Genomic DNA, 16,095 nt, shown 5'->3' with positions numbered 1-16,095 from the left:
TTCAGTCTCCAGAACTGATTTTCTGGTGGCCAGTGAATGCTTCCTCTACCAGGCTCCATGTCCATTATACTTTCAGTGGATTCCTGTTTTCTGCTGCTTTGGCTCTACCTCTGCTCTGTTACTTCTATCTTTCCACGATTTGCCCAATTCCACGCCCATTGCTTGAGTCACAGAAGCATCCCGACTACCTCCAGATTACATGGTTCTCACTCAGATTCTATGACCTAGCTCAAAGAGCTATTTTGACTTTAATGTTTCCTATCTAAATCCTACCTTTGATGTGAACTTCCTCTCATAAACCACCTTCTTTCTCCCATCCAAGTACTAACCAGGCATGACCCTGCTTAGCTTCTAAGATCAGAGGAGATTCAGGTGGTATGGCCACCAACTAAACCATCTTTCTGAATAGTCAGGCTTCTGTAGAACTTTTTGCTTTCTTTCTCTTTCTTTCTTTCTTTTTGTGACACACAATTTTGTACTTAATTACCATCATTTTTCCCCAATCATATTATATGTACTGAGGTACTTTTTTACTGCCCCCCCCCCCCCGCCTTTTAACCACAGCTCCCTGCACAAAGAGAAAAACACAATTGCACCCAATAGGTGTGTGTTCCTTAATTGCTGAATGGACCTCAAAGTAATAGTAACAGACTATAGGGAAGATTTGGGTCACTAACTTTATCTTTCATGTTTCCATGTGAATTTCAATGGCTTATCTGGGTCACATCAACAATGTTCGATTTCATTACATAAGTACTTTCTTTTCCCCTCCCAGCACATGCCAGCAAATCACTGCTTACATTTAAAACCTATTTTGTAACAAAGTCTGATAGTTATCTTATGAAAAATTTATAAAGATTTTTTTAAGTATTGTTTAGTTTACCATAATTAAAAATTATATCATGTGAGTAAGTTTGGCAAAATTTTTTGAAAGAGGCTAAAGCAGTTTATCCATTTTAAGGTGACAGTGGCTGCTATATTTCCAAATGCTTGTACTGAACAGGCTGAGGAGTGAAAGTTAGAATAAATGGTGTGGTATGTATTACACAGTATGAATTTAAAGTTTTGTTTAAAACACACTATCATCCTGTTTCTCTGGGGACAAGAAATAAGTCTACTGATTTTATTAGTTGCTCCTTTATGAGGAGGATTTTTAAAGCTGACAATGAACAAGGGAATCCTGGTTAAATTGTTGAGTATATTCCATGGAGAGCTGACGTTTCTTCCATAATTACATGCTGCCACATGGAAGTCAAAGGGCCAGACAAGGCTTCCTTTTTTTTTTGCCATGTTATGTCTGTATGAACATTAGAAGTATTAATTTTTTTTCTATGGTGTCAGGAAAGGGTGGATGTCTGTCACTAATTAGTTCACGTCACCAGAGAGAATGTTGCAGTAAAAAAAGGAAATATTTCTCAAGATGATGGATGAAGTTAAACCCTAATGACCAGAATTACTTCACTCAGTATGAAATTGATATTATCATAACCATATGCTCATTACATCATCACATCCCCTTTTTAACAAGTGCCAGGTGACGTAGGTATTAGCGTGGGTCTTTTTAAAAAATGTGGAAAAACTAGATTTATCTATTTTTATTGAAATGTCTAACAAATTTTGAGTATCTAGAACTTGTTACATTTCAGAAGAATCAAACAAGGTATATTTCATATTATTTATTAGTGGGATTTGTGATCTAAATAGAACATGCAAGCATGAGAATTGTGATCAAGTTTCATATGTAAATGCCTAGATAATATATATAGACACACCTATTTTAAATGCTATGTCACTTATTTGATCACTCTCCGTCATACTTTACTGTATAATGGAATATTGATAATAGCAAAAATTACATAGTGCCTACTGTGCACCAGCAATTGCTTTAAGTGTTTTATGTATGTTAATTTAACTAATCTGCAATAACACTGTGCCTTATTATCCCCACTAAGGCATAGACCAGACACGTAGATTACTTAACCATGTTGAGGCTTGTTAGGTGCTTTATCTGTAGAATGGCTGTGACACTTCATAGAGTTATTGTGGAAAATAAATGATAGGCCTAGAGTTAGATACCTACCATGTAACAGGCACTCAATAATTTTGCTAACCTTCCTATTTGAAGAGCTGACTACCAGAAGGAGATTTAGTACCTCATTGTACATAATTTGGATTTGTATCCAGTATTCTGTGAGTTCTGTGTGGTTATAAAGTGTCTAAATTATAGGTACTCAATAAATGTTTGTTGTGTGAAAGGATGAAACACAAAGAAATTTGCCCAGGTAATCTACACATGCCAGTGGTGAAAATATTTTAAATTGTTGCTTAGATAATTCAAAGCATTTCCATCATCTGATTAATTTATTGGTGATAATTAAATCACCTTGAAAAGAAAGTCTTTTAGATCTTTTCTTTGAGAATGTCCTATCAGAGGCAAAACAGCAACAAGTCAGATCCAGCTGACCACCAACAGGAAATATGTCTTGAGAGTGTGAGGTTGACATTGGAGATTTGCAAGAGTTAGGCAAGATTTTATCTTCCACAGCCTTTGCAGGCAGAACAATAGCTATTTTCAATTCATTTTGCTAGCCTTACCATTTAGAGTGTGCTAAGACACCTAAGTCTTAAAACAGTATTTATTTTTTTATTTTTAGTATCATAATCTATGTGTATCTCTTTAAATCACTGGTGAGAAATTGTAAAAACTCATCTATTTTGCTTTTTTTATGACTAAAATATAAAGAATGGATTAATGCCTTAATACTAATAGAGCGCCATGTTTCCATTGTTTTGGCTAATGAAAAGCAAGTTGTTATTTATGGTGATGATGTTGATGGTTGATGGTGGTGGTGGTGATGATGATGGTGATAATGGTGATGATAATGGTGATTATTGTGGTGGTGAAATAAGATTGAAAACCAACTAAGAATGGATTACTTCCCCCCCAAAGCCTAAAATTTGACTCTAGACTTTGATAGAGTTGAACTAAGGCTTTTAAGCTTGTTCTGCTCCATTAAAACCACTTTATTAAAACAAGAGGAGCTGTTTTTCTGGAAAATTAAAAATTCTAACAGTTGAAATAATTATAGTGAGGTCTATTACAGCCTTATTTAACCTAATCAAGTGAAGGCTGAATCATTCTGACCATCTTTATTCAACTGTTATTTGGCAGAAATCTAATTTTGCTTCCATGTTTATTCATTTCCTTTCTGATTTTCTTATTGTCAGCAGAAATATTCTTTCCAGGACAATGGCAAATTTCTCACCTTCTGTGAGATGATGTCATCCCATCTGTATGTATGCACACAGACTGATTTCATGACCCTGAGCAGCACCCTATGTCCAGGCTTTATTTGAGAAATGACCTCTTAGACCTCTGCATCCTGGTTTGAGTAACTGACATTTATTTTTACTTTGATACCTGAACTACAGAGCCTACCAGTGGAATTCTTGCTGGGAGAGATGCCAGGCCAATTCTGTTAGACTTTATCAGGAGGCACCATGTTTAGACATAAATCCCAAGAGCTGCTGAATCTTTGCAGCAATCCTAAGTCAACATGAGCTAAGCATAAGAAACATTTTATTTTCAGAAAGTGGGACTGAATAAATGTGGGTATTCAATAAATTCCAAAGAGAAAGTAGTGTTCCTTTTTCCCCTCATCCCCTAAAGATTATCTGAAACACTCCCACAGCATGTGTAGTCCTCTGGCATTTCAGAATTGATGGATTCCAGATGGAATCACAACTTGAACTTACTGGCCAAGGGCAGTCTGCCCTTGACCTCCTGTATTTCTGTAGCCATATGTTCACCAAGAAGAATCCATGGAATAATAAGACTATCAACCAATTCCACAGGCAGGAAAAACCCTTTAAACATTAACTTCAAAGACAATCATAATTTGAAGAACACAATGTAAACAGGAAAAAAAGGCGGGTGATTGTAAGCTGCTTGCAATTAGGCACTAATTAGTTTTATCCAGTTGTGTAGCCTACTGGTCTAGTGTTACCACTTGTATCTCCTTCAAATGTATCAGGATTTCTCAGACTAATTTTTCTTAGTGAAATTAAGCCACAATTTGCAGGCTAACTTATAGTAAAGATATATCATAAATATATAAAGATCTAACTAATTGAATTTCTCTATCTCATTTATATTAAAAATGCAGTTAACTGGAAAGTTGGCACCATGTCTGTTTGGCTCATCATTGTCTCCCTACAGGTTAGCACAGAGCCTGGAACATAATAATTGTGCAAAAACCACATGTTATTAAATTTATTTATTTTTGTTAATACCTATAACTTCTATTTCAAACACTGTGGAAGTGAATTTATTTTCATTTATCTTACTGAGTGGGAAATATTTACACTAAGAAAATTATTATTTCTTTGATGGTACTTTCTTTGAAGATTAATTCGCATTCTGTAGTAATATAGATGTAAAATGTGGAATTGATTAGGCCAGATATATCAACATTCCAGTTACCCCAGGGAATTTTTGTATCCTTTTTGACAATAACTTCCTGATTCATTACTTTACTTTCAAAAGTCTGTTTTCTGCCGCAGAAGTGGAATGTATGCAATGGAAACTTTGAATAATTGCTATTTCCTGTTAAGTTGTGTCCTGTGAATCCATGGGCATGAGATAAATGATCAATATAGCAGGACCTTGAGCAGTGGCAGGCATAAAAATTCTCAGAGCCAAGTTACAATTTAGGAAGGGACTGTATTCCCTCAACAGTTTTAAATGCCTGTTATTTACAAGTCACTGTATAGCATGAAAGGGATATTAAATACTGTAGAAAGCAATGTAATATGGAATAATATGAAAGAGATGGTCTTCACCTCAACAAATTACAATCTAATAAATAAAGAGCAGCAGCCAGGACAAGTGGTGGCTCCAAACCTGTGTTCACTAAATGGAAAAAGGCAAAAGGCACTATGTAGAGACCTTTCCTGAGAATAGGTTTATACTGAAGTTCCAACTTAGCAGACAGAAGCCAGTGGTCAGCTGGTGGGAGCAAAGTAGGAAGGGACCACCTGGTAAACACTGGAGTACAGAAACATGACATTGGAACCAAAGGCATTTTACTCTCAAAGAGTATTTACTTCCTCTGCTTTAAAATTCCTTTGGTCCCTTCCCTGTACAGATTGGGCTAGACCTCTGATGGGGGTCATATAAAGAGCTCTTTCTGGGTTGGAGTCCAAGGAGGGGGCTCAAGGCCAGCACAATTGGGTCCACAGGGCACTCCTGCAGGTGAGTGGTCCCAGTGATGCCCTGGTCATGGAGCTCTTGCCGTGGCTGACCACCAGCCTCCTGCTGCTGCTGCTGCTGCTGCTGCTGCTGCTGCTCATACAGCTGAGCCACATGGCCAAGTTCTAAACCAAGATCCCCTTGTACTGTGTGCTCTGCCTCGCGGTCTCCAGTATGGCCAGGGTCATCTGCTTATTACACCACAGCAGTCAGATGGTGGAGAACATGAAGATCATCAGTTGCTTTGTCCAGCTCTTCAAGTACATATAGAACCCTTCACTTTGAGATAGAGGGCCACTAGAAGGTGGAAGTGGGCCAACTCTGAGTCATCATTTTTTAACCACCAGAGTGTCCTGAACATGATAGGCCTCTTGGAGGCTCTCCACAAGTGTTGCATGTAGATCACCAAGCAGGCATTCTCTTCATGGGGCCCATAGGCCTGATCATGTGTCTTGGGGACATCTTCATCAACTGGCAATGCTCCAGGACAAACCATGACTCTGATGTCTGACATAGGCCAGCCCATGGTCATAGAGTACCTCAGAATGTGGATCCACCCTGAGGACATGCAGAAGGACAGTCTTTCAAGAAAGATGCCTTTTACCTGGCAATTCAGGTCTACGTGCCCATCATTTCTGTGGTATACTCCACCTTCTCCTCCTTCTGTGACCCCAAAAGGAAGCTCTTAATTTTTTTTTACATTTATTTATTTTTGAGAGACAGAGAGACAGAGCACAAGTTGGGGAGGGGCAGAGAGAGAAGGATACACAGAATCCGAAGCAGGCTCCAGTCTCTGAGCTGATAGCATAGAGCCTGACACGGGGCTCAAACTCACAAACCGTGAGATCATGACCTGAGCTGAAGTCAGACACTTAACCGACTGAGCTACCCAGGCACCCTAAAAGGAAGCTCTTTATCTCAGGGACATTCAAGGTGGAGATATTAGATGCCATCCCCACCAGTGACCTCACCATGACTGATGTCCCCAGGCAATGAGGACTACTTTCTTTTACCTAAGACACCTCACGAGAATGGACCACATCTGCCCCTAGGCCATGAGGACCACCTTCTTCCACATGTTCAAGACACTCCAGGAGAATGGAGTTACTGCAAGGCCAGCCCAGTAAGCAAGGCCATGGAGCAGAGTAGGACTGGGGGGCAGGACCTGGCGAGAGAGTGGACAGAGGGACCCTTCCCAATTCCCTGGCCTGCTCCAGCTGCCAAATATCACTGTATCTTGCTCCTGCAGCTCCCATGGCTTTCATTCAGGCCCTTCCTGTCACTGGCCTCCAATCCAGGTCCCTAAAGTCCCCCAGAGGAGAGTTAGCAGGACCTTTCCCAAGTTCTGAGGGCAAGGCCTCATCTACTCTCATGCTGTGGGATCTGGAAGTAGCAGTAGGCCTGACAGGGTTGGGCTGAGGTGCAAGGTCTCAGGACAAATGGCCAGAAGTAAGGCCCTCTGCCCTGGAACTGCAGAGTAGTGGCAGGCTCCAGAGTCCCAGCCACAGCATCAGGCTTTCAGGGAGAAGAGGGGCTCTGTAGGGACCAAGAACCCCAGTCTCATGCAACCTGGGCCACAGAGAGCAAGGGTGCAGAGTCTACAACTCCTGTCAACTTTGGGGAAGATCTCCCAAATACCTGCTGCAACTTGGTTGTTACTTTTATAAACGAATTCTCGAAAGTGCAAATAAAAATAAAGGTGTGGTAAGAAGCCTACAAATCTGCTAAGATAGGAAGCTCTTAACATCAGGATAAGTTGCCATTTCGCCATATATGTTTCTTTCTATTTGCAGAACCACCCAAAGTCACCGTGATGCCCAAGAATCAATCATTCACAGGGGGATCTGAAGTCTCCATCATGTGTTCTGCAACAGGTTTTCCCAAACCAAAGATCACCTGGACCATTAATGATATGTTTATCATGGGTTCACACAGGTACTGGGTTTGTATCACATTCTTTGTTTTTACTGAGTGAAATATTAATTAGAATGAATCAAAAGCCAGACGAAACTAATGTGACTAAGTCCCTACAGTTGAGGGAGCTTTGACCAAAATCCACAGCATTTGATTTTCTAAATAGGCCAGGAAATGTCCATAAAATAATAAATGATGACTTGACAGAGTTGGATGTTCTGCAGTCTTGAATTTAATGGCCAGGACTAAGAGCTTCATGATACTTTGCATTGGAAACATGACACCATAACCCTTGGCTTACCTTGAATAATTGAAATGGGGAAAATAAATGTTCTAGGGGGCAATATGTAGTTTCCACTGATCTATTAAAGATATGGTCATGGGATTTAATAGGAGAGAAGGAGATCTCACGGATGGAACAGTAGCTCTAATTAAAATGTGTGCAGACATTCTTTGTAATTCCTAGTCACTTTTGCCATACTGCATTGAGATATATTTTATCTGATGGATGCCTTTTAAAGACATTGAATCTTCTCACGCTCAGAGTGCAATGACCATGGGGAACAGAAACAAGGAAGCTTCCAGCTATTGAGCTTCCATTACTCTGGGTTTTGTCTGAGGAGGAGGGCTTAGGTATGAGCCAGATTCTATTTCTAGACTCATCACTGACTTGCTGTGTGACAGGAGGCATTGTATCTCTCAGGTTTTCATTGTGAGGAATCATTTAGCATAGCAGTTTACAGAGTGTGATTGCCTGTTTGCAAATTCCACTTCTTCCATTTACTAACTGCCTTTGGGTGAGTTATATATTCCCTTTACTCATCTGTAAAACAGAGATAATAATCGTGTCTAACTCACTGGGTAATTGTGAAGATTTAAAACATTAATAAACGTAAAACTTCTGGAGCACTTTCTGGCACATAGCAAGTACTGAATACTGGCATCTATTATGATTATTGTTATTATTATTACTACTACGTCTACTATATTTCTTATAAAATGATGACATTGATGGTTTTTGTAAACAGCATCAAAAATATAAGTCTAAAATATTTGTAAGGAGGTACTATAGTTTCTTCATACTGTTACTAGGGTATTTTCAATTTTATTTTCTTTTGTCCATAGGTATAGGATGACCTCAGAAGGTACCTTATTTATCAAAAATGCAGTTCCCAAAGATGCAGGGATTTATGGTTGCCTGGCAAGTAATGCAGCTGGAACAGACAAACAGACTTCTACCCTTAGATATATTGGCAAGTATAATCAGTTTAAAAAGCAATTAAAATAGGATGCATATCATATCAAGCAATGTAAAAGTACTTTCCTGAAAATTAATATTAGGAATCAGTTATAACCAGTCTTATAATTGATTGTTTATTTCACACATTCATTAAAGCAAATATTGTAACATTTAAGTTAAAAGTTCAGGGAGTGGATAGCTTCATCATTCAGTAGAAATCTAGGAGGCTTACGTCTTGTGGTAGAGTCCCAGATTGTCTACAAAGTCTGTATTTCCATGGCTTTTCTGTTCTTTGCAATATTTTGCTTACATATTAATAAATTCTATATCCTTTCTAGCTTACCTCAACTTCCATTTTATATTTTTAACTTATATTTAAAGCTTTATAGTATTTCTATAGTAATGACATATTTATAACATTTCTGTCATTTATCCTGTCTAGCTGTTATTTCACTTTGCATCTTCAGTTTTTCCCCTCCAAACTCAAGCATTTATTGAGGATGCATTTTGTGATAATTATAATAAATATTCCATAATAAAATGTATAATAACATATAATATATAATCTAATATATTTTAATATAATCATATACTCTAATAATATATAACAGAATAGAGTATTTCTTTTAATTTGGTCTTTCTTAAACAAATAAAGGACAAGGACATGACATGTTCAGTGTTAGTTTGTAATTGTGAATAATTAATGGCTAGCAGTCTACCCTGCCATTTATGGTAAGGTAGTGAAACTGGCAGTGGAGAGTAAGAAAGCTACAATAAAAATTAAGAATTGTAATTTGGTGTGTATAGATGAGGGAGGTAGCAAAAGTATTGTAAATATCAAACCTGAAAGCATAGAAAGAAGTGGTCTTCATTGATAGAAATGAGGAAGGCACATGGTAAGTTTGGAAGATTGGAGAAGAAAGAGACAGTGGGACTGTAGAAAGCAGGTTGAAATAGATTCTGAATCATAGACACAAATTTCAGTTCATTCACAAAGAAGCTAAAATAGTTGACCCACTTATTCACCTTATTAATTGCCCAGAGTATCTAAAATTGTAGAATGTGAAATAAAAGATGTATGTTATGAAGTCCTTACTTTTTGAGAGCCTGCATAATGGGAATGGCTATACATAGAGATATAGAAGAAAGCAGACAGACTAGTACTATAGCAGAGGACTGGTGGAGAGGAAGATTAATTCTGACTGGGAATTTGTAAAGATTTCTCAAAGGAGACAGGACTTAAGCCCAGTCTGGAGGAACAAGTGGGATTAGAAGAGTTGTGGCAAAGGGCATTTCAGGCAGAGGAAACAGCTTTGCAAAAACAGGAAAATAGGAGAGGGTAGGGGGTGCTTTGGGCTACCATTTTGCTCTGTACCTTGTGATGAGTAAGAAAGTGTTATGGAAGGTAAGTTACAAGAGAAAGCTCTGTACCAGTGTATGATTTTTGAAAGCCAAACTAGAGAATTGTGGAATGAATTCACTGAAAGCTTTCTTTCTAGGAGAGGGATAACATGATCTTTGAGAAGTTAATTCAATTTCTTTTAAACTACTTCAGTTGAAATTAGAAAGTCCTAACATGCCCAGCTAAGAGAAAAATGTATGAGTGAACTCTAAAGAATTCGGCAAAGAAACTTAGAGAATGTATGTATTTAGCATCAAAGGCAAAAAGAGAATGGAGACTCTACTTTTTATAGATGGAACTTTTACCCTTAGACTACAACCCTCTCTCTGTAGTGAAACATGAATATCCTTAAAATCACATAGAAAATATTACAACAAATTCATCTACAATTATATTATCCTCATAATTTAGCCAAGTCAGCCTTATCGTAGCTCTTTTGATATTTTTATTACTATTACTCTTCTCTCTGTTCCTTCAGTATTACTTACTATTTCTATAAGATGTTCAGATTTCTAAGATTTGTCTTTCCTTATATATCTCTTTTTTTTCATAAAGACCTTTCAATTAATTTCCTAATTTTTTGTACTCTTTTATCAGAATTATTTTTGCCTAATATATATTTTTGGCCTTAATAAATAATCTTTTCATCACACACATCTATCTATGAACACTTGCATTATAAGAGTTTCATTCTGTTTATAAACATTGAAATAACCAAGCTCATAAATACTGGTAGATTTTGCTAAATTGGTTCATTTAGTGTAATCATGAACAAGGTCCACGTGGCACTGGGCCAGATGTTGACGATTTGCATGTTTGTTTTTTTCAGAAGCCCCGAAGTTGATCGTAGTTCAGAGCGAGCTCTTGGTTGCTCTTGGGGATACAACAGTTATGGAATGTAAAACTTCTGGTATTCCTCCACCTCGAGTTAAGTGGTTCAAAGGTACATTTCTTAAATATGTTCATGTCTGGTTCACTTGGTTTTGTTTTCTCTTTTAAAAAAATGATTTGTTAAAATTTTGTTTTGGTGTGTGACTTAGCAGCCCCATAAAATGTGTTTATGATCTCACTAGAGACAATAGTTCAAAATTCTGAACTCTAAATTTCAAGATTTGACATCTGGTGTGGATTATAGGACCGTGAAAATCAAAGCAGGAAAAGTTCGCCTTTGCTAATCCAGCTGAACATTCTCTTTGTTAGTTTAGGATTGTTTCCTGTAGAAAATTGTCCAAGAATACTCTGCTAACGTTTAAAATGGCTTTCCTGACTTCAATTCACTTAGAGATAATAGCTGTCACTATTAGAAAGTTTTCTAGATTCCCAAGGACACTTTCTATAAAGTGCTCAAAAAAAGACATAACATTAAAGCTTATGGGTAGTTGAAAGACAGTGTGATGGGCATCATCATGCATAGTAGATGCTTATATCAAGCATGGAAATTATCTCCCTACATTCGTAACATAAAGATTACACCTTTGTGATTCTATAATAAAATAACAGTAATGTGTTGTTTGTCTTAGTAAGAATACTCTCGGGTCCTGGTCCAGGCTCAGATGCTGACAGTAGATATCTGTGTAAAATGTCCTGCTTCTGTTTCTGTCTCAGTTCTTCCAATATATGAGAAAGAAAAATTCCCGCAAACACTCTAACAGGGAGGTTGCTAGGATTATTGAGATGCTGTTTGCAAAATACTTTTTAATCTTCAGATGAAAAATGCTAAACAGTACAAAGAACTATTGTTGTGATTCTGTTTGTTAAATCACAGACATTCCCATAGCAACGGGTTGATGTCATAATCACAAAATTATGAATTCACCTCGGGTTCAAACTCTTGGGGAACATGAGGTGAAAAAGAAAGGCTTTATGTAGAAAACAAACACATTTAAATAATACAAATCAAAAACAGAAAAACTAGGAGGTAATGCTATTTTCATGGTTTTCTATGTTAAATGATTTTTTGTCTTCATGTTTTCTCTGATAAGAAAGTGTTTCTGGATTTGCTTCTTAATTAGGTTTATTTCAGTTACCATAAGCTGTAATTTTAGTTATTTAAAAATCTTAAGTCTTTGAATTACAGATGAAATAGATAATCAGTGTCAAAGTCACATCATAATTAAATAAATCCAGAAAAAAATGTGTTATAGAAGCAGTAGTTCTCTTTTTTAAAAGTCAATGTGACCTGCTGACTTCTCTGCCTGTAGATAGCAGAGTCACACAGAAAGTCTTTTATTTTCCCAAATTGAGGCTACTTTTCTGAGTAAACTTAGTCTTCATGTTAACCTGGGTCCTATAAATGGCTTGGAAGGTAAGGAGGAGTTAGGGAGCCATGCAGTGACCACATGGAAGATTCTAGAATTGATTGCCTTTTAACTTTCTAAACCAAAGATGTTGGAGTTCAATGGGCCCAGTTAAATCTATTCCATTTCTCTCAGTTATGAAACAACAGAGATACAATGTGGACATTAAACACTGACAGACCAAATTAGAAGACATCCTCCAGTGTTCATCAACAGTATGCACAGTAGGCATAAACCCCAGAAATAGGCCAACCTACTGTCCTATCTGTACCAGGCAAGCATTTATTGCATATGCAGAGTCTGGATCACCAAGAACAAAATTAGAGGATAAACTCTGATGCAGACTGGTTCCAGAAAGAAAGGGGGAAGAGGCAGCTGGGCTCTCCTTTTCCACCTCTGCTAGGGATGAGACAATGGGAGGTTAGGGAAATCCTACCTTATGGAAACCAAGGGGTGAAGAAGAGTCCTTACCTTAACCAGAAGAATAACTTTTTCTTCATACCCCTTTTTCTAGCAATTCTGATTGAATATAGGTAGTGATTAATTGATTGTAAGAACACATGGAATCTGTCCTCTTAACAAATTTTGAAGTGTGCGATACAGCATGGTTAACTATGGGCACTTTGTTGCACAGTAGATCTCTAGAACTTACTCCTCTTGGATAATTGAAACTTCATACCTGTTGAAGAATATCTCATTTCCTTTGTCCCCAAACCCCTGGCACCTACCATTCATTAATAAATTAATAAATTATATTCTATTCAGGCCATCAGAGAAAAGGAATTGCATAAGTACAAATACCCATAAAAATTTTGGATTTTTCATTTTAGAAATAAGCAACATATAGTGGGTTCAAAAAAGAATAGAGACACTATTAAAATGTTTTATAGAGGATATTTCTGGTGAAACATTAAAGAAAGTAGGTTTTTCAATTTAGATTGGTGGTTCTTAAGAGTAGTTGGGGGTTCCCCGTCATTTTTTTCAGAGAATCTCTGAGACTAAAATTACTTTCCTAATTATACTAACATATTATTTTTCTTTTTCATACTCATTGTCTCACAAGTGTATAGTGAAGTTTTTGGAGGGTACATGAAGTGTGATATCCAACAGAATGAATGCAGAAGCAAGTATGAGCACTCAGCTGTCTTCTATTAAGCTAGACATTCTAGAAATTTGCAAAATGTGAAACACCACTCTTCTCACTAAATTTATCTTATTTTTGGAAAAATAATTAATTTCTCATAAAATATGTTCATTATGTTAAAATGTCATGAGTTTATTGTAGAATAAATACATACATTTAAATTTTTTCAATTTCTAAAGTACTAAATACAAATAAATATAATCTATACCAAAAAAACCTCATTAAAGTCCCCAATAATTTATAAGAGTGTAAAAGGGGTTTGAAGGAAACATTTTTGAGAACCACTAATTCCCATCAACTATTCGAAAGGATCTTATGCCAGGGATAATGATTTCTCTGTTGTTAGCCTTTACATCCATAGAAACCAGAATTGAATTTAAATTACAGCATAAAGAGAACCCTCTGCAGTGGTAATGATTGTTAAATCCTAGCATGGGTTGTCAGGAAAGTTTGTATATTTCACTCTGTAAAAATTCTAATCTTACCTAATATTAAAACTAAATAATCCCTATTCCATTACCATCTCAAAGTTCCATATTTCTCAATGGCTTCCCAATAATTTGATGACTAATTTAGTAGATGACTTGACTAAACTGGTGTTTCCCAATTTACATTTTCATTATTGCTATTCTTTTAGCTTTTTTTTTTGAAAAAAAAACCTACTAGCTAAAAGGTCTTGATTTTATCCTTCGACATAAACAAAAGAAATAAGGGAGAAGTAAATTCCAAAATTCTAAATGCATTTTAGTCCAAACATTCTAATACTTGATGAACAGCTAGGTCATATTGCATTCTCCCTTAGTGGGAGGAAAGTTTATGTCAACATCATCTGCTTTTATTTATGCAAATTTCCCAGAGGCACATAGACACAGCTTTGGTTGCTTCTCTTATTCTCATGTGGTATGTAGTAGCAAGCTTAAAAGGATGATTTGGGTTTTAAATATTGGAATGCTGAAAAATACTTTATTTTTGGCACTGATGGTCGCTATTGCAATTTTTTTGTTTTCAAATTTATGGCTCCTTTGACCCCTTCTGTTCTCAAAATTATAAAAACAAAAACAAAGATAATTGTCTGCTTGTTGCCCTGAGTCTGTTGATTGGTGATTTTGATAGTATTCTAGAGGATTACTTGTTCTGGGTTTCTCTCTCTCTCTCTCTTTTTTTTTTTTTTTTTTTTTTGTTAGAAGCTAAGTGAGATACTATGGTGGTCTTCAAAGCACATAGCTAGGGTAGTACATGACCTTTTGGAGAGCAGTTTTTTAGACTTGACATCTGGGCATGCTGTGCACCCCTAAGAGCAATGGCCTTCCAACCTCCAGGAAGATTTTAGGATCCCCACAGGAAGTTTGATATTACTCTTTACAAAAAGGATGTGGACACTAAGATAGTATTAAAGATCCAGTAGTAGGTATTTTTTTTTTTTTTATGAAACTGGCCATCCAGGTAATTACATTCTTGGGAGAGGAGTCACCCTGAAGGAGGAGATACATAAGGAGAGACTAACCTAACTTACAGATTAGTTAAGGCATTGTTTTCCTTCATAGAGAAATGGTTCTCAGGGGATTGGAGGGGCTGAAGGGACACATAACATCAGAGACACACAGATAACTCAGACATAACTAATTTTTCTGCTGTCATTCTAGCCTCACACTGAGGTCAAACTCAATGCATGTGTTTCATTTTCCACACATTTATTCCCTACCTGCCTCTTCGAGAAACCTGTAACTCCAACTTCAAGAACTTGATGAAAAATACAGATTTAGTAGCGGTATTATGGGAGATTTCTATAAAACACTTCTCTCTGGCCATTGTTAGAAATTTCTCATCCTGGGGTGCCTGGGTGGCTCTGTCAGTTAAGCGGCCAACTCTTGGTTTCGGCTCAGGTCATGACCTCACGGTTTCGTGAGTTTGAGCCCCTCCTTGGGCTCTGCACTTACAGTGTGGAGCCTGCTTGGGATTCTTTCTCTCCCCCTCTCTTTCTGCGCCCCCCCCCCACTCGTGCTCTCTCTCAAAAAAAAATTATCATCCCGTTTTTCCTCTTCTACCAACAAGCTCTTCCCTATGATCTCCAGATAGCTGTGGTCCCTTCTTCTCCAGAAATCCTCAGAATGCTCTCAGGCAGCCTGTACCTCTCACAAGACACTAACTGTGACAGCATTCAGCAAACCAAAAACCCGGTCCATTGACCAAACAAAGAACACCTGTAGTCTCCTAAGCACTTTCTTTTCTTTTTTTTTTTTTAACTAACAAAAAAAAAAAAAGATTTATTTGGACCTGACAATATGTATACCAAAGAAATAATTATAATCAAAATGCATTAAACACTCCTATTTTATTTTATTTTTATTTTTTAATATGAAATTTATTGTCAAATTGGTTTCCATACAACACCCAGTGCTCATCCCAACAGGTGCCCTCCTCAATACCCATCACCCACCGTCCCCACCCCCCCATCAACCCTCGGTTTGTTCTCAGTTTTTAAGACCTAAATAAGAATGAACTCTTCAAAGCTGTACTGGGGAGGACGAGGTTGGGGAGTGGGGTGTGGGAAAGGATGGCAGCTGTCACTGTGGCTGTGTTGGGTAAGAAGGGAATGGGAAGATGAAGGTTGAAAAAAGGTTTCTACCAGCTTTGTGGCAGGATGAATTTCAGTTATTTAGAAAGTGCTTAGGGGATCCTAAGCTGGTCCACAAAGCTGGTAGAAACCTTTTTTCAACCTTCATCTTCCCATTCCCTTCTTACCCAACACAGCCACAGTGACAGCTGCCATCCTTTCCCACACCCCACTCCCCAACCTCGTCCTCCCCAGTACAGCTTTGAAGAGTTCTTTCTTATTTAGGTACATTC

General features: G+C 37.4%; 1 protein-coding gene across 1 annotated transcript in view; it reads left to right on the top strand.

Annotated features, from left to right (window-relative positions):
• HMCN1 (hemicentin 1) overlaps positions 1 to 16,095 on the top strand; it is a 463,881-nt gene that overhangs the window by 207,496 nt on the left and 240,290 nt on the right. The window contains exons 12-14 of the mRNA XM_049634070.1: positions 7,045 to 7,186; positions 8,291 to 8,418; positions 10,637 to 10,750. Of these exons, the coding sequence (XP_049490027.1) occupies positions 7,045 to 7,186; positions 8,291 to 8,418; positions 10,637 to 10,750 (384 nt within the window). The remainder of the gene's footprint in view (positions 1 to 7,044; positions 7,187 to 8,290; positions 8,419 to 10,636; positions 10,751 to 16,095) is intronic.

The sequence above is a fragment of the Panthera uncia genome, chromosome F1 (assembly GCF_023721935.1).
Source record: "Panthera uncia isolate 11264 chromosome F1, Puncia_PCG_1.0, whole genome shotgun sequence".
Taxonomy (NCBI): domain Eukaryota; kingdom Metazoa; phylum Chordata; class Mammalia; order Carnivora; family Felidae; genus Panthera; species Panthera uncia.
Note: the sequence above shows the minus strand (reverse complement) of the source record. Positions and strands in the feature narration are given on the sequence as shown.